This window comes from Stomoxys calcitrans, chromosome 5, assembly GCF_963082655.1.
Source record: "Stomoxys calcitrans chromosome 5, idStoCalc2.1, whole genome shotgun sequence".
Classification (NCBI taxonomy): Eukaryota; Metazoa; Arthropoda; class Insecta; order Diptera; family Muscidae; genus Stomoxys; species Stomoxys calcitrans.
Window position 1 is genome coordinate 125,988,828 of NC_081556.1, and position 23,944 is coordinate 126,012,771.

At 37.6% G+C, this 23,944-nt stretch overlaps 3 protein-coding genes across 3 annotated transcripts; all 3 read right to left on the reverse strand.

The window, feature by feature from the left end:
* Positions 1-348: 348 nt before the first annotated feature.
* LOC131997736 (uncharacterized) lies at positions 349-1,252 on the reverse strand. The gene is made up of 2 exons (XM_059369176.1): positions 679-1,252; positions 349-593 (listed from the first exon to the last, which is right to left on the reverse strand). Exons 1-2 carry the CDS (start codon positions 884-886, stop codon positions 364-366), a joined length of 438 nt encoding a protein of 145 aa, XP_059225159.1. The 5' UTR covers positions 887-1,252; the 3' UTR covers positions 349-363.
* A 4,949-nt stretch (positions 1,253-6,201) lies between these two features.
* LOC131997735 (uncharacterized) lies at positions 6,202-7,955 on the reverse strand. Its single transcript, XM_059369175.1, has 2 exons — positions 6,532-7,955; positions 6,202-6,446 (listed from the first exon to the last, which is right to left on the reverse strand). Exons 1-2 carry the CDS (start codon positions 6,737-6,739, stop codon positions 6,217-6,219), a joined length of 438 nt encoding a protein of 145 aa, XP_059225158.1. The 5' UTR covers positions 6,740-7,955; the 3' UTR covers positions 6,202-6,216.
* Positions 7,956-10,489: 2,534 nt separating this feature from the next.
* LOC131997986 (uncharacterized) lies at positions 10,490-13,862 on the reverse strand. Its single transcript, XM_059369936.1, has 2 exons — positions 12,384-13,862; positions 10,490-12,298 (listed from the first exon to the last, which is right to left on the reverse strand). Exon 2 carries the CDS (start codon positions 11,609-11,611, stop codon positions 10,490-10,492), a length of 1,122 nt encoding a protein of 373 aa, XP_059225919.1. The 5' UTR covers positions 11,612-12,298; positions 12,384-13,862.
* Positions 13,863-23,944: the final 10,082 nt, after the last annotated feature.

Genomic DNA, 23,944 nt, shown 5'->3' on the forward strand with positions numbered 1-23,944 from the left:
ATGCGGATTCTTTTTATCTCTTTATAGTGGTTATACAACCTTCTTCGCGAACTTACTATGTGCTTCCAATATTGAGATTGTCTAAAACTAATAACCCCTGGTTCTTCATCCGTATCGAATCCGGAGCTAAATTCCAAGTCAATGTTATTAGAGCCGTCCACTAAGGCATCGGCAGTTCTATAGCCTTCTAATTGAAAATTGTTCAAACTCTGCTGCCAATCTCTGAAATCCCTTTTCGGATTGCCAAATTTCCCTGCTATATTACAAAACTGACCCCCAACTGCATTATGTTCCTGAACCTCAGAAGCCTCGTTTCCCAAATATTCTAGAATGACATTTTATTTTAAATTAACAAAATGTTCCTTATTTTTTTTTACAAACGAGATACATATTTAAACACAATTGAAATGAACACATTTTGCAATACTTACCCTCAACGCAACTAGTTCCTCCCAATCCACCATTGTCCCCATTCGCCCCGCAATCACAATCAAAGACTTCATTTTCGTTTCTTGCCGCGGGATGGTCAGGAAAACGTTTTGACGACTCTCTTCCGTGCCGTTCTTGATGGGCCTCATTCGCAGAACAAGAATCTGAAATGTTTTTGTAATAAAAAGCAAAATAATGTTTTAATATAAACATTTTTTTTGTGATGAAATTCATTTTTGCAAAACTTACCGTCAATGTTGTTATTTGCACGAATTCCATGTTCCTCGGTTGCTCCAAATTCGGACTCCACGAATTGGTTGAATGTATCCATATTTGATTGTTTGTTTGTTGAGTTTCTTTTCAGTTTTTGATTTAATTCTTTTGTTCTTTCCTTTTTTGAAAAAAATTTTGTGTTCTTTCTTGAATTCAAAAGTTTGACAACTGAACTATAAAACATAGGTAGGTAGGTAGAATCTTTAAAATACGAACTTCATTCATAGCTCTTGTCAACACAAAATACATTGAAAAAAAATGCATAACATTAAACATCTTTGTTTTGGAAGATCGAACTTCTTTAATTACGAGTGGTTTGCAAAAGGAATACGTTCTTTTCTATCTCTGCTACCATTTTGTCAAGCATATTGCAAAAAGATATTTATACTCGGCGATGCATTGCGTCCTTTCCATATTCAGTAATTCCGATCTTGAAATAATTGATAACTGTTATTTTTTCTTCGGTGGCTACCGTGACGCAGAGGTTATCATTTCCGCCTATATGCCGAATGCCTAGGCCCAAACCCCGGCTTGAACATTAGAAAAATTTTTAGCGGTGGTTTATCCTCTTACTAATGCTGCTTGCGAGGTATCCTGCCATGTTAGAACCTTTCTACCAAGTGCTTGTTGTTGTTGTAGCAGTTTGTTGTGTTCTATCTTTCGTTTACTTGATTATGTTGAGTATCCAGATCGAGGACCTCTGCGACTAAGATGGGGTGCCTTCAGAGGGATCAGGGTCTGAGTCGTGTGGGACTGGCTGGGCAGTTAAAAAGGTGACGTGTGTCTTGTGTTCCTTGTCACAATCGCTATGAATCCTTGCTCTGTAGGAGTTGAGGCGGGTGCATCTGCGGGATCGTAATTGAGCCAGACCTACTCTGGCTTGCCGGGGGAGGTCAATTTATTCAATTTATACGTTCAGCCGGTAGCTATTTTCCTCATCTGTTACCGTGTCTGCATGAATGTGGCTTGATCTAAAGGTTCCCTCTTGTAGCGGTGAACGTGGCGCTCTAGATCATGTAGATCTACCTTAAGGCTTCTGTGCGGGGGATGATGAGATTAGATGATTTAGATGGTCTGCGATAACAGCCCAAAAGGTATTGCTTAGACAGCATGTAGTTAAGTCTTCATACTGGTCAGATCTTTGTCTCTTGATGGAGTTGGTCCACATGAGAACTGAGGAGACAGCCCGTCACAGTTCGAAGGGTGGTGTTCTGATAAATCTGAAAATTATTCCACCGCGTGTCACAGAGCTGTTGAAACCACACTGGCGCTGCATAACTTACCACAGACCGGCCAATTGCCGGTATGTCCCTATTGTGACCAGGGACCACGCGACACACGTCACCTGTTTAACTGCCCAGTCATACCCACTCGACTCTAGCCCAGATCCCTCTGGACGCACCCCATGTGATTCGCAGAGTTCCTGGATATGGGCACTCAACCATGATCAGAGAAGCTGTGGTCATCCAAGTAACATATTTTTCCGCTAATATTCTCTGATTCAAAGGTAATTTGTAGTACCTGTTTCTGGTAATAAAGGTTGGTTTATTTCCTTCATTACAAATCGCCAGATTGCAACTTATAATACCTTTATTCGATAAGCAGTTCACCACTTTCGTTGATATTCGAACTTCCCCATATCTGGTGATGTGCACTGAGGCTCTTGAAGGCGGCAGTTCTGAATCGTGTCCCATATCTAGCGAAGCCAGCCAGTAATGAGAATTACTCATTTCAAGGCTGGCTAGCGACGGAAGAAGAAAAAGGTTTAGACTGATCTTTGCAAGAATACAGGATCTGTGTCTCCCATTCCCCGTAACCTTGAATAGGAATTCTTAGTCCACTAACAATTCCTCCGCACAGAGAGTTTCCTGAATAAGAACAACGTTAAATTTGCCTGTCATCAGAAGATGTGGCTTAAAAATGAGAACCAAACGACCATTATTCCATATTTTGGGTATTACTTGGGTGGATATAAAAAAATAAAGGTAATGATTGAATTTCGATATATATGATAAATTAATTTATAGTCCAATATGGACCATTGGGCCATCTTCGAACTTAACCTGTTGAATACTAATCTGTAACAAGCTTCAATTCAAAAGCTTTGTTATCAGAGCACGTAGCTTGATTACCATAAGCAGACGGACGTACGAGGCTAGCACGGCTATATGAATTGAGGGGTAAATTTACATAAATATGATTACAAAATTAAACTCAGGATAATTTCATTGCTTAATTAATGGGTTTATTTGTGTTGTTGGTGTGTGGATAACATAATTAAATTGAAATAATAATGTTGTACTCTAGTTTGTTATATATAAAATGTATTAATAATTTGATCTTTTCGTTGGTCTCTCCTTGCGTAGCTACAATCTTCTTTCTACAGTGTTTTCATCCATTCGTCTGTAGGGGCGGAATAGGATACAAAGAATGGATCTCCCCTTGTCATGCCACTCACGGGATGCTTATTAAATATAAGATTCAACAGTCGCCAAATTTCTTTTGTTATTTACTGTGCTCTGTCTCAGATTCAAGTTCACTAAAAAGACCATTACCCCCCTGCTCAGGCTATAGCTCGGCTAAATATTTCTAAATATTCATTTCTTTTACCAAGCTTCCTAACTTGATTCTGACTGGGGCCAAGATTTCTAAAATCGGCCTCTTAAATTCCGAGTGATGTGAAGGAACATTTCTATTACCCCTACTCATACCTCAATTCCTCGCAAGTTTGTAATCCTATTGCTGAACTTCCCAAAAGTCAAAATTGCAAAAACTTTCTACATCAGATCCTTCCTATAGTTTTTCTACGCACAATTCAGAAGTTGCAAAGCTCGCCATTTCGTTTGTAACACCTCGAAAAATTTATCTTTGAACCCACAAAGTGTATATATTATTCGGTCCATTCAGCAGGCAGACGAAATGACGATAGCGTTTAAACGAGTGAGGCTATCCGCATTAAATTTCCTATAGATACTTTTTATTGATTGGTTGGTTATATAAAGGCGCCAATAACCCGCCTTGTCATATCGAGGATCATAGACACTCAATATTTGTACAAGAGCCGGTGCCGCCCGGTCTCTCACTGAGACTCTCCGCTCTATACCGCTGAGTTTCCGTGACTGCCGTGGAGCATTCCACTATCCACAACCTGTGGACGCGCAGCTTAGCTTCTCGTGACAGCAATGAACACCAAACAGATGGGAGCTCAATGTTCCAGCCTGTGTGGTGCTCACAGCTAACGCCTACCGGGCTTTTTTGCTTTGTAAAGCATTTGACTGGTTTCCCAGATCGCGATTTCATTTGGAACCACCCAAACTCGTCGGTAGTATTTGTCAAAAAGGTACATCTTATCTTATATCTTAAGAGTATTTTCATTTGTAGGTGCGGTCGTAAGAGTCAATTTAAGAGAGAAAAAAAAAATGGAAATGAGTGAACATAAATACAAATAAAACACACAATTAAATTAACAAAAAGAAGGTAACAACAAAATAAAACGTGTTTTGTAAAAATAGTTTTATGTTTAAAAGCAAAAAAATACAATACAAAGAATGGATCTCCCCTTGTCATGTCACTCACGGTATGCTTATTAAATTTAAGATTCAACAGTCGCCAACTTTCTTTTGTTATTTACTGTGCTCTGTCTCAGATTCAAGTTCACTAAAAAGACCATTACTCCCCCTGCTCAGGCTATACCTCGGCTAAGTATTTCTAATTATTCATTTCTCTTACCAAGCTTCCTAACTTGATTCTGGCTGGGGCCAAGATTTCTAAAATCGGCCTCTTAACTTCCGAGTGATATGAAGAAACATTTCTATTACCCCTACCCATACCTCAATTCCTCGCAAGTTTGTAATCCTATTGCCAAAAGTCCCAAAATGTCAAAATTGCAAAAACTTTCTACATTAGATCCTTCCTATAGTTTTTCTACGCACAATTCAGAAGTTGTCTTCATCATCACTTTCTTCAATATCGCCATCATAATCACATTCAAGACGGCTATCATTGTTGGAATCTGATTCCGATTGCATGGTATCATCACCATTGTCTGTGACATCGCTATAATAATGCATTTTGTGGTCAATATTGGAAGCATTCATAGATGCTGATACGATGGCATCATAACTATTTTCTGGAAAATCTTTCTCTGGTTCTGAATCATCTTGTCCAGAGAAACTTGTTTTGTCTTCAAAGTATCGGTACAATCTTTGCCGCCCAGAGTTTTCGAATTCTAAAAGATCAGTGCGAAAATCTTCTGGCGAATAGTTTTCGATTTGAAAGAGGGACAGATTTTCCATATTCTCACATGAAATATTTCCGAATTCCGATTCCGGTAACATTGGAACATCTTCATCATAAGCTAATGTTCGAGACATATCACATTTGCGATATGTCTCGAACTGGGAACAACAATTATTAGCACCATTTGTATTTATGTCGTTTGCTAGTTCGGTTTCGGATTCGTATTCCACGGAAGAATCATCATATCCAATGCTATTGCTTTGTTCATTGATGTGATGGTACCATCTTTGTCTAAAACTCTCTAATTCCAAAAGATCACTGTAAAAATCTTCCAGCGCATAATTTTTATATTCAAAGATAGAACAATTGTCTAAATCCTCATATGAAGTAATTTGATATATTGATTTCATTGGGACATCTCCATTGTTATCCAATTGCAACTCATCATTATACGTTTTGGTGGTTTGGTCACCTATCCTATAGGTCTCGGATTGGCAGCAACAATTATTGACATAATCTTCCGGAACGTCGATTGTCGATTCGTATTCCGACTCTGATAATTCCATGGAGGAATTATCATGTCCAACACTGTTGCTTTGGACTTCCAAGTGTTGGTTGTATGTTCGGCTCTCTAATTCCAGCAGATCATTAGGAAAATGCGAATTGTACACCAATTCCAAGCAATCATCATCTGCATTGCTGGTGGTTCGTTCACATGTTCGAAATGTCTCGAATTGGGAGCAAGAATCGTTAGCATTATCTTCAGAGATATCAATAGCCGATTCATATTCAGACTCGGAATCGTGTTCGGAATTCATGAAGGAACCATCACGCTCAACATTGTTGCTTTGCTGATCAACATTTTCTAGTTTCAGTCCCTTGAAATCATTATCCTCGTATGCCTCATATGCGATGCGGATTCTTTTTATCTCTTTATAGTGGTTATACAACCTTCTTTGCGAACTTACTATGTGCTTCCAATATTGAGATTGTCTAAAACTAATAACCCCTGGTTCTTCATCCGTATCGAATCCGGAGCTAAATTCCAAGTCAATGTTATTAGAGCCGTCCACTAAGGCATCGGCAGTTCTATAGCCTTCTAATTGAAAATTGTTCAAACTCTGCTGCCAATCTCTGAAATCCCTTTTCGGATTGCCAAATTTCCCTGCTATATTACAAAACTGACCCCCAACTGCATTATGTTCCTGAACCTCAGAAGCCTCGTTTCCCAAATATTCTAGAATGACATTTTATTTTAAATTAACAAAATGTTCCTTATTTTTTTTTACAAACGAGATACATATTTAAACACAATTGAAATGAACACATTTTGCAATACTTACCCTCAACGCAACTAGTTCCTCCCAATCCACCATTGTCCCCATTCGCCCCGCAATCACAATCAAAGACTTCATTTTCGTTTCTTGCCGCGGGATGGTCAGGAAAACGTTTTGACGACTCTCTTCCGTGCCGTTCTTGATGGGCCTCATTCGCAGAACAAGAATCTGAAATGTTTTTGTAATAAAAAGCAAAATAATGTTTTAATATAAACATTTTTTTTGTGATGAAATTCATTTTTGCAAAACTTACCGTCAATGTTGTTATTTGCACGAATTCCATGTTCCTCGGTTGCTCCAAATTCGGACTCCACGAATTGGTTGAATGTATCCATATTTGATTGTTTGTTTGTTGAGTTTCTTTTCAGTTTTTGATTTAATTCTTTTGTTCTTTCCTTTTTTGAAAAAATTTTTGTGTTCTTTCTTGAATTCAAAAGTTTGACAACTGAACTATAAAACATAGGTAGGTAGGTAGAATCTTTAAAATACGAACTTCATTCATAGCTCTTGTCAACACAAAATACATTGAAAAAAAATGCATAACATTAAACATCTTTGTTTTGGAAGATCGAACTTCTTTAATTACGAGTGGTTTGCAAAAGGAATACGTTCTTTTCTATCTCTGCTACCATTTTGTCAAGCATATTGCAAAAAGATATTTATACTCGGCGATGCATTGCGTCCTTTCCATATTCAGTAATTCCGATCTTGAAATAATTGATAACTGTTATTTTTTCTTCGGTGGCTACCGTGACGCAGAGGTTATCATTTCCGCCTATATGCCGAATGCCTAGGCCCAAACCCCGGCTTGAACATTAGAAAAATTTTTAGCGGTGGTTATCCTCTTACTAATGCTGCTTGCGAGGTATCCTGCCATGTTAGAACCTTTCTACCAAGTGCTTGTTGTTGTTGTAGCAGTTTGTTGTGTTCTATCTTTCGTTTACTTGATTATGTTGAGTATCCAGATCGAGGACCTCTGCGACTAAGATGGGGTGCCTTCAGAGGGATCAGGGTCTGAGTCGTGTGGGACTGGCTGGGCAGTTAAAAAGGTGACGTGTGTCTTGTGTTCCTTGTCACAATCGCTATGAATCCTTGCTCTGTAGGAGTTGAGGCGGGTGCATCTGCGGGATCGTAATTGAGCCAGACCTACTCTGGCTTGCCGGGGGAGGTCAATTTATTCAATTTATACGTTCAGCCGGTAGCTATTTTCCTCATCTGTTACCGTGTCTGCATGAATGTGGCTTGATCTAAAGGTTCCCTCTTGTAGCGGTGAACGTGGCGCTCTAGATCATGTAGATCTACCTTAAGGCTTCTGTGCGGGGGATGATGAGATTAGATGATTTAGATGGTCTGCGATAACAGCCCAAAAGGTATTGCTTAGACAGCATGTAGTTAAGTCTTCATACTGGTCAGATCTTTGTCTCTTGATGGAGTTGGTCCACATGAGAACTGAGGAGACAGCCCGTCACAGTTCGAAGGGTGGTGTTCTGATAAATCTGAAAATTATTCCACCGCGTGTCACAGAGCTGTTGAAACCACACTGGCGCTGCATAACTTACCACAGACCGGCCAATTGCCGGTATGTCCCTATTGTGACCAGGGACCACGCGACACACGTCACCTGTTTAACTGCCCAGTCATACCCACTCGACTCTAGCCCAGATCCCTCTGGACGCACCCCATGTGATTCGCAGAGTTCCTGGATATGGGCACTCAACCATGATCAGAGAAGCTGTGGTCATCCAAGTAACATATTTTTCCGCTAATATTCTCTGATTCAAAGGTAATTTGTAGTACCTGTTTCTGGTAATAAAGGTTGGTTTATTTCCTTCATTACAAATCGCCAGATTGCAACTTATAATACCTTTATTCGATAAGCAGTTCACCACTTTCGTTGATATTCGAACTTCCCCATATCTGGTGATGTGCACTGAGGCTCTTGAAGGCGGCAGTTCTGAATCGTGTCCCATATCTAGCGAAGCCAGCCAGTAATGAGAATTACTCATTTCAAGGCTGGCTAGCGACGGAAGAAGAAAAAGGTTTAGACTGATCTTTGCAAGAATACAGGATCTGTGTCTCCCATTCCCCGTAACCTTGAATAGGAATTCTTAGTCCACTAACAATTCCTCCGCACAGAGAGTTTCCTGAATAAGAACAACGTTAAATTTGCCTGTCATCAGAAGATGTGGCTTAAAAATGAGAACCAAACGACCATTATTCCATATTTTGGGTATTACTTGGGTGGATATAAAAAAATAAAGGTAATGATTGAATTTCGATATATATGATAAATTAATTTATAGTCCAATATGGACCATTGGGCCATCTTCGAACTTAACCTGTTGAATACTAATCTGTAACAAGCTTCAATTCAAAAGCTTTGTTATCAGAGCACGTAGCTTGATTACCATAAGCAGACGGACGTACGAGGCTAGCACGGCTATATGAATTGAGGGGTAAATTTACATAAATATGATTACAAAATTAAACTCAGGATAATTTCATTGCTTAATTAATGGGTTTATTTGTGTTGTTGGTGTGTGGATAACATAATTAAATTGAAATAATAATGTTGTACTCTAGTTTGTTATATATAAAATGTATTAATAATTTGATCTTTTCGTTGGTCTCTCCTTGCGTAGCTACAATCTTCTTTCTACAGTGTTTTCATCCATTCGTCTGTAGGGGCGGAATAGGATACAAAGAATGGATCTCCCCTTGTCATGCCACTCACGGGATGCTTATTAAATATAAGATTCAACAGTCGCCAAATTTCTTTTGTTATTTACTGTGCTCTGTCTCAGATTCAAGTTCACTAAAAAGACCATTACCCCCCTGCTCAGGCTATAGCTCGGCTAAATATTTCTAAATATTCATTTCTTTTACCAAGCTTCCTAACTTGATTCTGACTGGGGCCAAGATTTCTAAAATCGGCCTCTTAAATTCCGAGTGATGTGAAGGAACATTTCTATTACCCCTACTCATACCTCAATTCCTCGCAAGTTTGTAATCCTATTGCTGAACTTCCCAAAAGTCAAAATTGCAAAAACTTTCTACATCAGATCCTTCCTATAGTTTTTCTACGCACAATTCAGAAGTTGCAAAGCTCGCCATTTCGTTTGTAACACCTCGAAAAATTTATCTTTGAACCCACAAAGTGTATATATTATTCGGTCCATTCAGCAGGCAGACGAAATGACGATAGCGTTTAAACGAGTGAGGCTATCCGCATTAAATTTCCTATAGATACTTTTTATTGATTGGTTGGTTATATAAAGGCGCCAATAACCCGCCTTGTCATATCGAGGATCATAGACACTCAATATTTGTACAAGAGCCGGTGCCGCCCGGTCTCTCACTGAGACTCTCCGCTCTATACCGCTGAGTTTCCGTGACTGCCGTGGAGCATTCCACTATCCACAACCTGTGGACGCGCAGCTTAGCTTCTCGTGACAGCAATGAACACCAAACAGATGGGAGCTCAATGTTCCAGCCTGTGTGGTGCTCACAGCTAACGCCTACCGGGCTTTTTTGCTTTGTAAAGCATTTGACTGGTTTCCCAGATCGCGATTTCATTTGGAACCACCCAAACTCGTCGGTAGTATTTGTCAAAAAGGTACATCTTATCTTATATCTTAAGAGTATTTTCATTTGTAGGTGCGGTCGTAAGAGTCAATTTAAGAGAGAAAAAAAAAATGGAAATGAGTGAACATAAATACAAATAAAACACACAATTAAATTAACAAAAAGAAGGTAACAACAAAATAAAACGTGTTTTGTAAAAATAGTTTTATGTTTAAAAGCAAAAAAATACAATACAAAGAATGGATCTCCCCTTGTCATGTCACTCACGGTATGCTTATTAAATTTAAGATTCAACAGTCGCCAACTTTCTTTTGTTATTTACTGTGCTCTGTCTCAGATTCAAGTTCACTAAAAAGACCATTACTCCCCCTGCTCAGGCTATACCTCGGCTAAGTATTTCTAATTATTCATTTCTCTTACCAAGCTTCCTAACTTGATTCTGGCTGGGGCCAAGATTTCTAAAATCGGCCTCTTAACTTCCGAGTGATATGAAGAAACATTTCTATTACCCCTACCCATACCTCAATTCCTCGCAAGTTTGTAATCCTATTGCCAAAAGTCCCAAAATGTCAAAATTGCAAAAACTTTCTACATTAGATCCTTCCTATAGTTTTTCTACGCACAATTCAGAAGTTGTCTTCATCATCACTTTCTTCAATATCGCCATCATAATCACATTCAAGACGGCTATCATTGTTGGAATCTGATTCCGATTGCATGGTATCATCACCATTGTCTGTGACATCGCTATAATAATGCATTTTGTGGTCAATATTGGAAGCATTCATAGATGCTGATACGATGGCATCATAACTATTTTCTGGAAAATCTTTCTCTGGTTCTGAATCATCTTGTCCAGAGAAACTTGTTTTGTCTTCAAAGTATCGGTACAATCTTTGCCGCCCAGAGTTTTCGAATTCTAAAAGATCAGTGCGAAAATCTTCTGGCGAATAGTTTTCGATTTGAAAGAGGGACAGATTTTCCATATTCTCACATGAAATATTTCCGAATTCCGATTCCGGTAACATTGGAACATCTTCATCATAAGCTAATGTTCGAGACATATCACATTTGCGATATGTCTCGAACTGGGAACAACAATTATTAGCACCATTTGTATTTATGTCGTTTGCTAGTTCGGTTTCGGATTCGTATTCCACGGAAGAATCATCATATCCAATGCTATTGCTTTGTTCATTGATGTGATGGTACCATCTTTGTCTAAAACTCTCTAATTCCAAAAGATCACTGTAAAAATCTTCCAGCGCATAATTTTTATATTCAAAGATAGAACAATTGTCTAAATCCTCATATGAAGTAATTTGATATATTGATTTCATTGGGACATCTCCATTGTTATCCAATTGCAACTCATCATTATACGTTTTGGTGGTTTGGTCACCTATCCTATAGGTCTCGGATTGGCAGCAACAATTATTGACATAATCTTCCGGAACGTCGATTGCCGATTCGTATTCCGACTCTGATAATTCCATGGAGGAATTATCATGTCCAACACTGTTGCTTTGGACTTCCAAGTGTTGGTTGTATGTTCGGCTCTCTAATTCCAGCAGATCATTAGGAAAATGCGAATTGTACACCAATTCCAAGCAATCATCATCTGCATTGCTGGTGGTTCGTTCACATGTTCGAAATGTCTCGAATTGGGAGCAAGAATCGTTAGCATTATCTTCAGAGATATCAATAGCCGATTCATATTCAGACTCGGAATCGTGTTCGGAATTCATGAAGGAACCATCACGCTCAACATTGTTGCTTTGCTGATCAACATTTTCTAGTTTCAGTCCCTTGAAATCATTATCCTCGTATGCCTCATATGCGATGCGGATTCTTTTTATCTCTTTATAGTGGTTATACAACCTTCTTCGCGAACTTACTATGTGCTTCCAATATTGAGATTGTCTAAAACTAATAACCCCTGGTTCTTCATCCGTATCGAATCCGGAGCTAAATTCCAAGTCAATGTTATTAGAGCCGTCCACTAAGGCATCGGCAGTTCTATAGCCTTCTAATTGAAAATTGTTCAAACTCTGCTGCCAATCTCTGAAATCCCTTTTCGGATTGCCAAATTTCCCTGCTATATTACAAAACTGACCCCCAACTGCATTATGTTCCTGAACCTCAGAAGCCTCGTTTCCCAAATATTCTAGAATGACATTTTATTTTAAATTAACAAAATGTTCCTTATTTTTTTTTACAAACGAGATACATATTTAAACACAATTGAAATGAACACATTTTGCAATACTTACCCTCAACGCAACTAGTTCCTCCCAATCCACCATTGTCCCCATTCGCCCCGCAATCACAATCAAAGACTTCATTTTCGTTTCTTGCCGCGGGATGGTCAGGAAAACGTTTTGACGACTCTCTTCCGTGCCGTTCTTGATGGGCCTCATTCGCAGAACAAGAATCTGAAATGTTTTTGTAATAAAAAGCAAAATAATGTTTTAATATAAACATTTTTTTTGTGATGAAATTCATTTTTGCAAAACTTACCGTCAATGTTGTTATTTGCACGAATTCCATGTTCCTCGGTTGCTCCAAATTCGGACTCCACGAATTGGTTGAATGTATCCATATTTGATTGTTTGTTTGTTGAGTTTCTTTTCAGTTTTTGATTTAATTCTTTTGTTCTTTCCTTTTTTGAAAAAAATTTTGTGTTCTTTCTTGAATTCAAAAGTTTGACAACTGAACTATAAAACATAGGTAGGTAGGTAGAATCTTTAAAATACGAACTTCATTCATAGCTCTTGTCAACACAAAATACATTGAAAAAAAATGCATAACATTAAACATCTTTGTTTTGGAAGATCGAACTTCTTTAATTACGAGTGGTTTGCAAAAGGAATACGTTCTTTTCTATCTCTGCTACCATTTTGTCAAGCATATTGCAAAAAGATATTTATACTCGGCGATGCATTGCGTCCTTTCCATATTCAGTAATTCCGATCTTGAAATAATTGATAACTGTTATTTTTTCTTCGGTGGCTACCGTGACGCAGAGGTTATCATTTCCGCCTATATGCCGAATGCCTAGGCCCAAACCCCGGCTTGAACATTAGAAAAATTTTTAGCGGTGGTTATCCTCTTACTAATGCTGCTTGCGAGGTATCCTGCCATGTTAGAACCTTTCTACCAAGTGCTTGTTGTTGTTGTAGCAGTTTGTTGTGTTCTATCTTTCGTTTACTTGATTATGTTGAGTATCCAGATCGAGGACCTCTGCGACTAAGATGGGGTGCCTTCAGAGGGATCAGGGTCTGAGTCGTGTGGGACTGGCTGGGCAGTTAAAAAGGTGACGTGTGTCTTGTGTTCCTTGTCACAATCGCTATGAATCCTTGCTCTGTAGGAGTTGAGGCGGGTGCATCTGCGGGATCGTAATTGAGCCAGACCTACTCTGGCTTGCCGGGGGAGGTCAATTTATTCAATTTATACGTTCAGCCGGTAGCTATTTTCCTCATCTGTTACCGTGTCTGCATGAATGTGGCTTGATCTAAAGGTTCCCTCTTGTAGCGGTGAACGTGGCGCTCTAGATCATGTAGATCTACCTTAAGGCTTCTGTGCGGGGGATGATGAGATTAGATGATTTAGATGGTCTGCGATAACAGCCCAAAAGGTATTGCTTAGACAGCATGTAGTTAAGTCTTCATACTGGTCAGATCTTTGTCTCTTGATGGAGTTGGTCCACATGAGAACTGAGGAGACAGCCCGTCACAGTTCGAAGGGTGGTGTTCTGATAAATCTGAAAATTATTCCACCGCGTGTCACAGAGCTGTTGAAACCACACTGGCGCTGCATAACTTACCACAGACCGGCCAATTGCCGGTATGTCCCTATTGTGACCAGGGACCACGCGACACACGTCACCTGTTTAACTGCCCAGTCATACCCACTCGACTCTAGCCCAGATCCCTCTGGACGCACCCCATGTGATTCGCAGAGTTCCTGGATATGGGCACTCAACAGAATCAAATAGTCGAGCGATGGAACACAACAAACTGCTACAAAAACAACAACTAATCTTTGGGTCTGACATTATTTTCCCGGCACGGAATTGCTGTAGGCACAACACAGGCTGGAACATTGCGATCGGATGCTTGGCGAGAATCCCCATCTCCACATGAAAATGTAGCTACAACAGCAACTAATATTTGCTATCAACACAAAAGCAAATCATTTTCTAAAGGGTGAATTTTTAGCTATTATCTTTTGGCAACACTGGTTTAAAAAGTTCGCGCACGTTTTGTGTGACAAATTTCACTGTCAAACATCTTCAGTTTGGTCTATAACTTAACCATGAATCGTCTCACAAACGAACAACGCTTTCAAATTATTGAATTTGAATATCAAAATGCGTGCTCTGATAAGAAAGTTCAACGAAGCTCATTTTTGGTTCAATGGGTATGTAAATAAGCAGAATTGTCTATTTTAGAGTGAAGATCAGCCAGAAGCATTGCAAGAGCTACCAATGCATCCAGAAAAACCACAGTTTGGAGCGGTTTATGGGCTAGTGGCATCATTGGGTAATACTTCTTCAAAGCTGATGCAAATCGTAACGTAACTGTGAATGGTGTGCGCTACCGTGAGATGATATCCAACTTTTTTTTGCCCAAAATTGAAGAGCTTGATGAACATTTAATTTCACGTTCGGTACCGGTTAATTGGCCGCCTAGATCGTGCGATTTAAAGCCTTTAGACTATTTTTTGTGGGGCTATGTTAAAGCTCATGTCTATACAGACAAGCCCGCTTCAAATGACGCATTGGAAGATAACATTGAATGCCGGTCGATTTGTTGAAAAGTATACCAAAATAGGACTAAGCGGATGGACCATTTCAGCGCAGTCACAGTCAACATTCGCATGAAATAATCTTCAAACATTAAATGGACCGTACTATCGATTCAAATAAAGATTTCATGAATTATATGTGCTTTCTTTTGAAAAACTTTCCTATAGCTCTTAAAAAATCACCCTTTATTTATAGACACAAGTCTGAATTGTAAACTGTTTATCAATACTTATGAGTAATTGGTTTTATCCATACAGATTTATTTTTCTCACTCTATAAGAATTTTTATCTCATCGTGGATATATATCATGAACTAACAACGTGTATTATGTAACTTACTCCTATTCACGATATGCATTTTTCTGAGTGTATAATTAATAATGGCTGTATAGTCAGCGTAAGCATGGATACTTGCAACAGTAGATAAAGCAGAGCTTGAAGTGTTTGAGAGAAAAAAACTTCGGCCTGCAAGACGTTTGAATCGACATCCTTGTATGTTAACGAAAAGGCCGACATATCTATGGTAAGCTTAAGTCATCTTGCCATATGGGGTTAATCTAAGTTCGGCTTACAAATAATGGCCTTGGCTTAAATGTAAGTAATCAAATTTGATCTAAAGTTTTATTTTATATGAAACTAGCTGGTCCGGGCCCGCTTTTCTGTACCTTCTTTTACTTTATATGGAAAAAAATTATCCTTTGAATATTTATTTTCGACAATTAAAGAGATTATAGTGAAATACCATGCTACGAAAATAGTATATGTATATCGCTTGACTAACAGTATAACAAAATAATGGCTTTATCAGCATCCCATATAGGGTCATATAAGTTTGGACAATAGATGTACTCCATTCTATATTTGAGCCCGATATTCTTATGGGGATTTTTGGAGTGGGAAGGCCCCAGGGTGTTGGTTGGACGGTTCAGGGTGTGGTGTGGACTCCTAGACTCCTGGACGTGATGCTGAAAGTGGGTACGATTTTCGTGCTCTACTCCCAAATGGCTTTCATTTGAGTGCCATATTGCCATGATCGGTAAATATGTATGTCCGATTTTGCGTTTTTTTCGGAGGTGAGGTGGTCCACCATACATTTAGCTCTGAAAAAATATCAGCATTGTGCTCTACTCTAATATACCATACCATTTATTTAAAACCCATATTGCCATTGATTTAAGGAGAGTTTATGGGATGAGGCGTCACCCCAACAATTGACCCAAAATTGGTTATCAAATTTGTTTTCTAACCTCAAATTTTTACTCTTTGTGGGGTGTTTTAGGGAAGGAGTGGTGCCCCAAATACATTGTCCCACACTTGGATATCAGATTTGTATTCTAATCCCAAATACCTTCACTTAAGCCCCATATTGCGATTGTCAGTAAATAAATGCAAAAAATTGGTCTCGGAAGTGGGTGTCAATTTCATGCTCTATTCTCTAATAGCTTTGGATATCAGATTCGTATTCTTCTCGCAAAAACCTTACATTTGAGTCCCATATTACCATGGTCGGTAAATATGTCCGATTTAGGGGTGTTTTGGGGGTTGAGGTGGTTCCTCAAACACTTGGTCCGACAATTGGATATCAGATACGTTTTCTAATCTTAATTACCTTTCATTTGAGTCCCATATTGTCGTGATTGGTCTTTATATATATAAGGTAGGTTTTGGGGTTGGGGCGGTCCCCCTAGGTACCCCATCCCAAATTTAGATACCCAATTTTTGTTTTTAGGTTACTATAAGAGGGTACGCTTAAATCGCACCACCTATCTCCGAGATCCAGCGTTTTTGAAAATTAGGGTAAGGGGGAGGGTCCGTTCCCCCTTCAGATATCAAAAAATGTAGAACCTTATTTTCACCACGGGATCATTATGAACCATCTGTGAAAATTTCAAGAAAATCGGTTCAGCCGTTTTTGAGTCTATACGGAACAGAAAAACAAGCAAAAATTCATTTTTATACACTCCACCATAGGATAGGAGTATACTAATTTTGTCATTCTGTTTGTAACACCTCGAAATATGCGTCCAAGACCCTATAAAATAAATATATTCTTGATCGTCATGTCATTTTAGGTCGATCTAGCCATGTCCGTCCGTCTGTCTGTCGAAAGCACGCTAACTTTCGAAGGAGTAAAGCTAGCCGCACAAATACTTTTTATTAGTGTAGGTTGGTTGGGATTGTAAATGGGTCAAATATGTCCACGATCTTGGATCTTGACCTCTTGAGCCACTAGAGGGCGTAGGTGTTTAGTTATGATTTCCAAAAACTGTGCTGTGTATGGTTCAAATCGGTTCATAACCTGCTAAAGCTTTCATATAAACCGATCTGTGGTCTTGACATCTTGAGCCCCTAAAGGGAGCAATTCTTTTTCGATTTGGCTGAAATTTTGCATGATGTATTTTGTTATGACTTCCAAAAACTGTGCTAAATATGTTTCAAATCGGTTTATAACATGATATACCTGCCATATAAAGCGATCTTGGATCTTGACTTTTTGAGACACTAGATGGCGCAATTCTTATCTGACTTATCTAAAAATTTGGCACACGGAGATTTCTTATGACTTCCAAAAACTGTTTATGGTTCAAATCGGTTCATAACCTGATATAGCTGCCATATAAACCGATCTGGGATCTTGACTTCTGAAGCCACTAGAGGTCGCAATTCTCGCCTAATTTGGCTGAAATTTTGCATGATTTGTTTTGTTTTGACTTCCAAAAACTGTGTTAAGTATGGTTTAAATCGCTTCATAACCATATAAACCGATCTGGCATATTGACTTCTGAAGCCACTAGAGGGCGCAATTCTCGTCCGATTTCGTTGAAATTTTGCATGAGGTGTTTTGTTTTGACTTCCAATAACTGTGCCAAGTTTTGGTTTAAATCGGTTTATAACCTGATATAACTGTCATATAAATCGCTCGGGGATCTTATTTACTTTGTCCTCTAGAGGACGCAATTCTTATCCGATTTGGCTGAAGTTTTGCATGACCTTCAATATACGTGTCCAATATGGTCTGAAGCGATCTATAGTCTGATACAGCTCCCATATTAACCGATCTCCCGATTATGCATCTTGAGCACCTACAATACGCCATTCTTAACCGAAAGGACTGAAATATTATCCAATGACTTCTATTATGGTCTTCAACATTCAATTCATTTATGGTCCGAATCGGACTATAACTTGATATAGCTCTAAAAGCATGACAATTCTTATCCATTATTCTTTGTTTGCCTTAAAAGAGATACCGCGCAAGGAACTTGACAAATGCAATCCATGGTGAAGCATATATAAGATTCGGCCCGGCCGAAAGTAGCACGCTCTTACTTGTTATATATAAGGTTAGTTACGATGCACAACTTACCTTTACCATTTTGTTCTCTAATTTTGAAATAAATAATGCTAAGGATTTTATTTAAATTTTTTTCAAATGTTGTTTTCTACATACAATTTTTTATTTGTTTTGCGTTTTCTCTTTTAAATGTATGCTAACAATTTTATTTATTCTGAAGGGGGAAATTCTTATGGATAATGCTGTGTAAGAGATAGTTTGGAATATAATTTTTTATAAAAGCTTTTCATTTCAATTTCATTTACTCTTATTTCCTTTTTGCATAATTCTGAAAACTTAACAAATTTTTTTTGTTTATCATTAATTTTTTTTGTTTATTCGAAATATGAAATGTTTTACATTTTCTTTTATATTTTTATTTTTTTTAAGTTAATGAATTAAATATATTTTTTCTTCATGATTTTATTTATTTTTTAATTTTGTATCCTTTGTTTTAATTTTCTTAATACAATGTACTGCAGTTGGTGTATTATTTTTGTTAAAAAAAATGATATTCTGCATGCTCATTGACACAGACTGATGAGTCAAACACTTTCAAATTATTTTTTTTTAGTCTACAGTTTTCGCATATATAAAAATTTTAAAACGTTTTTTTTGCATTTTGTGTAAATTTGTTGTGTAATTTGTAAATTGTTTTTCATTATTTGCATGGAAGAATTATTTGTGAGAGAAATTTAATAAAAGAAAAAAAAATTTAAATCAGATTTATGAATTTATTTGCTTGTTTATTGCAATTAAACATTTCAAATGTAATAAATACACATTTGTCATATGTGTAGTATATGCATAATTCACAAAAATATTATAAAATGATACCATAGATGGCGTAACGTACATCAACTTTAGGCTGAGGTAGAGTAAGTCAACTTTCACCATAGACAAAGGAATCATAACAATATGTTCAAAAAAGCTCTAACATACGGGAGAAATGTCAAATACTCAGTCGTTTATATGCAAGTGCGCAAGGCACCCGGGCGACATGCAACGGAGAACTTTTGCGTTATTTTATTAACATTTGTAGTTTCAAAGTCTATCGTACCTTTCCCTTGTCTATGCTTGCACTCTATATGAAAATTTAAGAAAATACAAAATATAAAATATATTTGCTGCTTTTAACAATAATTAAATGTATGATTGAATCTTAGTTTAAATTTTACAATCATTTAAACATTTTAATCTAAACTAAAAACCAAAATTTTATTAGCCACATTTTTTTTAAGAAATTTAGAAAAAGTTCGAATATTTTGAGTATACTTATCAAGAAAAATACAATTCTTTTCTGATAACTCTTTGAAATATTTTTTTTTTTTTAAATTTGTATGAGATATTTTTAAAATATTTAGAATTTTGTTATATTTTAAAGCAAGTCTTAAAAGCTTTTTAGCGCTGCAGTGGGGTTTAAAATATTAAAAAAAACGAAAAGCTATTTAAAACCAGCAAGGAAAGGGAAAAGTCGGGCGGTGCGGACTTTATAATACCCCACACTTACACTATAGGTACAAAGTGGGAGCTTTATCTAATTCTGAACCAATTTTGATGGGCCTCGGCGGATGTTTTCAAACAGGTTAGTAAGCAATCCGTATCAAATTTCGAGCAAATGTGCTAAGACTGTTATAAATACGGTTGACAAATGACAATATTATCGCAAATTAGCCAAAATCTGACCAACATATATATAGGAGCTACCTCTTAACCTGAATCGATTTTGACCAAACTTCTTAGATATTGTGGTAGGCATCGAGGAAAGAGAAATTTTATGAAACTTGGTCAATACGCGCTTGCAGAGACCCTAGAAATACATATATGACGCCTATATATAAATCTGAACCGATTTCGATGAAATTCACCAGTAATATTAAAAGACAAAAAAAATCCTCTTTGCCAAATTTTGAGAGAATCGGTTAACAATTGAGCACTTTATTGGAGTATTTCTCAAAATCGGATGATATACGGGAGCTATATCTAAATCTAAAACGATTTCTAGCAAACTTCTTAGATATTGTAATGATCATCGGTGACTCTCGACATTACTGGGGAATTTCAAAGAAATCGGTTCCGATTTAGATATAACTGTCATCTATGTATATCGCCCGATTTTCACTCCAAGATATATATCGCCCGATTTTCACTCTACGGTCACTGTCTGGTGAATTTCATAGAAATCGGTTCGGATTTAGATATAACTGTCATGTATGTATATCGTTCGATTTTCACTCCAAGAGGCACTGCAAGCAAATTTATTGACCAATCTTGTCAAAATTTTGCACAATTCTTTCTTCGACCACAATATCTGAGAAGTTTGCTCGAAATCGGTTCAGAATTAGATATAGCTCCCATATATATATTCGTCACATTTTGGGTAATTTGCAATAATGTTGTCATTTGCCATCCCCAGTTATTACAGTTTGGAGATATTTGCTCGAAATTTGATACGGATTGTTTAATAACCCATCTGAAATTATCCGCCCAGGTCCATCAAAATTGTTTCAGAATTGGATATAGCTCCCACATTGTACTTATAGGCTAGGATAAGAAGATAGGTGTTCAAACTTAAAGTCAGATCAGATTGAGACCTATGTTCTTTATATTATAAGTAATACGTAGACTCGGTGATTTAGTTGTACGTTGGCTCGGTGATGTATTTTATAGTCGGTTCCGCCTGACTTTGACTAAGAAAAACCTAAATTCTCCATAATATATATGGACGGACATTTTCAAAATTTTTTTATACTAAACAAATAAATTAAGGACTTCATCTTTAAGTATGGTATCCTCGAAGCTATTAAATTAAATTGAAAATTAAATGTTTTAGCAAGATTTTTCCTCATAACCTCTAATCTTTAGTTCAGTTTTGAAAAAATTCTAAAAGCTTTTGAACCTGGCTAATTAAATTGCCAAAGGTTTTCTTTATGTTGTAAACATACAAGCCTGTTCCGGTTTTCGAAAACGAAAGATTTTGTTTGCCTTATATCTTGCAAACCTTGTCGTATCTATGTTGAAATACAACCTCAAGTTATACTAAACGAGAAAAGAAGAGCACTTAGAAAATATAAAGACAAAAATTTTTGTTTTGCTTTATGAAAACGCATGCAAACGATTACCGAACGTCTGTCGACCGTAAACGGAAAGTAGAATTCAGTAAAAACTAAATTTTATGTTCCGTTTTTGTGCCAGGTGATAAAATTTGAAGTTTGAAGAAATTTCAAAACCAAAAATGAATGTTTAGAAAACTGCTATTCTCCTATTCTATTTTTCTGTGGCATTTATTACTATTTATTTTTAATAATAAAGGTTAATTGGGTAGCCCACCATAGAAAGGTGGCCAGTCTGAACTGTTGTGAAAAGTAAATGTTGTGAAAAAAAGTGAGACATATGTGATAACAAGAAATTACAAGAAAAGAGTAGGTTTATGCGCCAATATGCCGCTTTCGTATCCGCTAATCCATGTTATCACTATATCGTGAATCTGAGGTCTATTCAGGTAATCCAGACACTCCTTCACGCACTCCTACCTCACTGTACTAGAGCCCACGCCCTTGGGGCCCGCCATATACACATACTGATTTCGACCCGGCACGCGATGAGTATAAGCACCACCTCAGTTGAAACTCTGAACTCCAATTTGTTTGGTGTTAATCGTCATTAGGAGAAGCTCAGCTGGGACCTACCGGGCGAATCTATAGGTTGCGATTAGTGAAAGGTTTTGTATACGGAGTAACTGCAATTGTCAGCTGCAAAAGTCGCGGACAATCAGTGGTATCAAAGGGAGAGTCCGTGAGATACCAGGCGGCAACGGCTCTTGCTTAAATACTGAGTGGCTGTGATACTCGATGTGACAAGGCGATCTATTGGTGTTTTTTAATAACCAATAGCCATAACATTCCCGCGGAGATCGGTGACCGGAACTAGCTAGAAGGGAATCCCTACCTCCATATACCTTCCCAGAATTTCTTTTGCGTCTATCGTAGTCCCTATCCAGCTTCTGTCTCCTGAAACTCGCCGTATCCATAGTGTCTAGAAGTGAAACTTGGTCGTATTCTTGCAAACTATGCCATGCGGCTCAGGGCGGTGACTGTCGACCCATCTCCTCGTTGTTCAATGCCCTCTCAATATTCGAAAAAGCCGTAATTGCATACTCCTTCAGATGGAGAGACGTCTCAACTTCAAACATCACCGCGTGGAGGGCCGTCTTCTCCGACCTGCCCTTGAGTTATGCCTGAAGTTATTCGACGTCAGATCTCCCTCACCTTCAAGTCTTTTCTTGTTAAAAAAATTGTTTTGTTTGAAATGTCAAATGCTACATTTGGTAAAATGCATAATTGCCTCTTTACATTTTCGATACATTTGTTCTACATTTACACTACATTTGCAAATTGCATATTTGCCCATCAACATTCCATTAAGGAACTGGGGCAAACTTCTCTCCATACAATGAGTGCTGTCCGATTCATTTTTAAGCTCAATGATAAGGGATCTCCTTTTTATAGCCGAATCCGAACGGCGTGCTGCAGAGCGACTCCTCTTTGAGGAGAAGTTTTTACGCAAATGTCGCCAGCATTTGGAGGGGATAACCACCGCTGAAAAATTTTCTGATGTTCCTGCCAGGATTCAAACCCGGCGTTCAGCGTCATAGGCGGACATGCTAACCTCTGCGGTAAGTTGGCCACCCTACACTACATTTCCAAGAGCATAACCAGGCCTTAAGTTTTGTAAATAAGGCCGTATATATTCAGTGCTTATACAGTACATACACTCCTTAAATTTTTTTTCAAAAAAGCTCTAACATATGGAAAAAATATCAAATTCTCAGTCGTTTACCAAGGTGGATTAATGAAGATGGTCTTACGCAAACATCTGAAAACAGTTGGCCAGTTGGACAGTATTAAGATGTCAGTTCTGCGTTTACATTCACAGTAAACCACCATATTTTTTGGCACGTTCTCTTTGTTTGTGTTTCTCTTTTTGTCATTTTACTTGCACACGTACACACACGAGGGCATTTGTTTTTGGTTGTGTTGAGAACAATGACAATTTAGAAATGACATCTTGATGACGAAAAAATGTCACATTCTCAGTCGTTTACCAAGGTGGATTAATGAAGATGGTCTTACGCGAACATCTGAACAGTTGGCCACATTGACGGTATTAAGATGTCAGTTCTGTGTTTACATTCCCAGTAAACTACCCCATTTTGCACGTTCTCTTTGTTTGTGTTTCTCTGTCTCTTATTTTACTTGCACACGTACACATATGAGAGCACGTTTTTTTTGGTTGTGTTGAGAACAATGCCAATTTAAAAATGACATCTTAATGACGAGATGCCGGATTGCATCATAGGATTAGTGGTTGTTGTACAAATGAGACCATCTTTAATTGTTTCGCCATGGTCGTTTACATGTGAGTGCGCAAGTAACACAGACGACATAAAACGGAAGACTTAAGTTTATAAAATTTTGAGTTTCATAGCCTATACATATCCTTTGCCTATGGTAAATATGAAAAAGCTTTCGCCAAAAAGAAAAATGTTGTCTTATATTGAAAGACAACATTTTTGAAATATTGTACGTTATATTGTCTTATTAAATTTAAGATCACTTAGTCTAAAGCTTAAAGCTTCTAATTATTTCAAAATAAATTATTAAGCATTGTTTTTGATCAAAAACTTTTTTCTTGAAGTTTTTGAAGTTTATTAAAGCTATAATTCTGGCTGATTGAAACTGCAAAGGTTTTTATTTTTTCACCTTAAAAAAACTACATTGGGAAACTTTTTTTAAGCCCAAAGGATATTGAAATTATTTTAAGGCATATAATAAACACTGTAGCAAAGCCCTTCACAGTAATAAAGCAAACAACTTTCGCTAGGAAATGAATGAACTGTGATTAAAAGCTACTGTTAAATAAAAATTTTAAATAAAG

Coding starts and splice junctions, on each gene's coding strand:
- LOC131997736 (XM_059369176.1), bottom strand. CDS start 886: ATGTTTTATAGTTCAGTTGTCAAACTTTTGAATTCAAGAAAGAACACA. Junction 594..678: donor TGCAAATAACAACATTGACG/GTAAGTTTTGCA, acceptor AAAACATTTCAG/ATTCTTGTTCTGCGAATGAG.
- LOC131997735 (XM_059369175.1), bottom strand. CDS start 6,739: ATGTTTTATAGTTCAGTTGTCAAACTTTTGAATTCAAGAAAGAACACA. Junction 6,447..6,531: donor TGCAAATAACAACATTGACG/GTAAGTTTTGCA, acceptor AAAACATTTCAG/ATTCTTGTTCTGCGAATGAG.
- LOC131997986 (XM_059369936.1), bottom strand. CDS start 11,611: ATGAATTCCGAACACGATTCCGAGTCTGAATATGAATCGGCTATTGAT.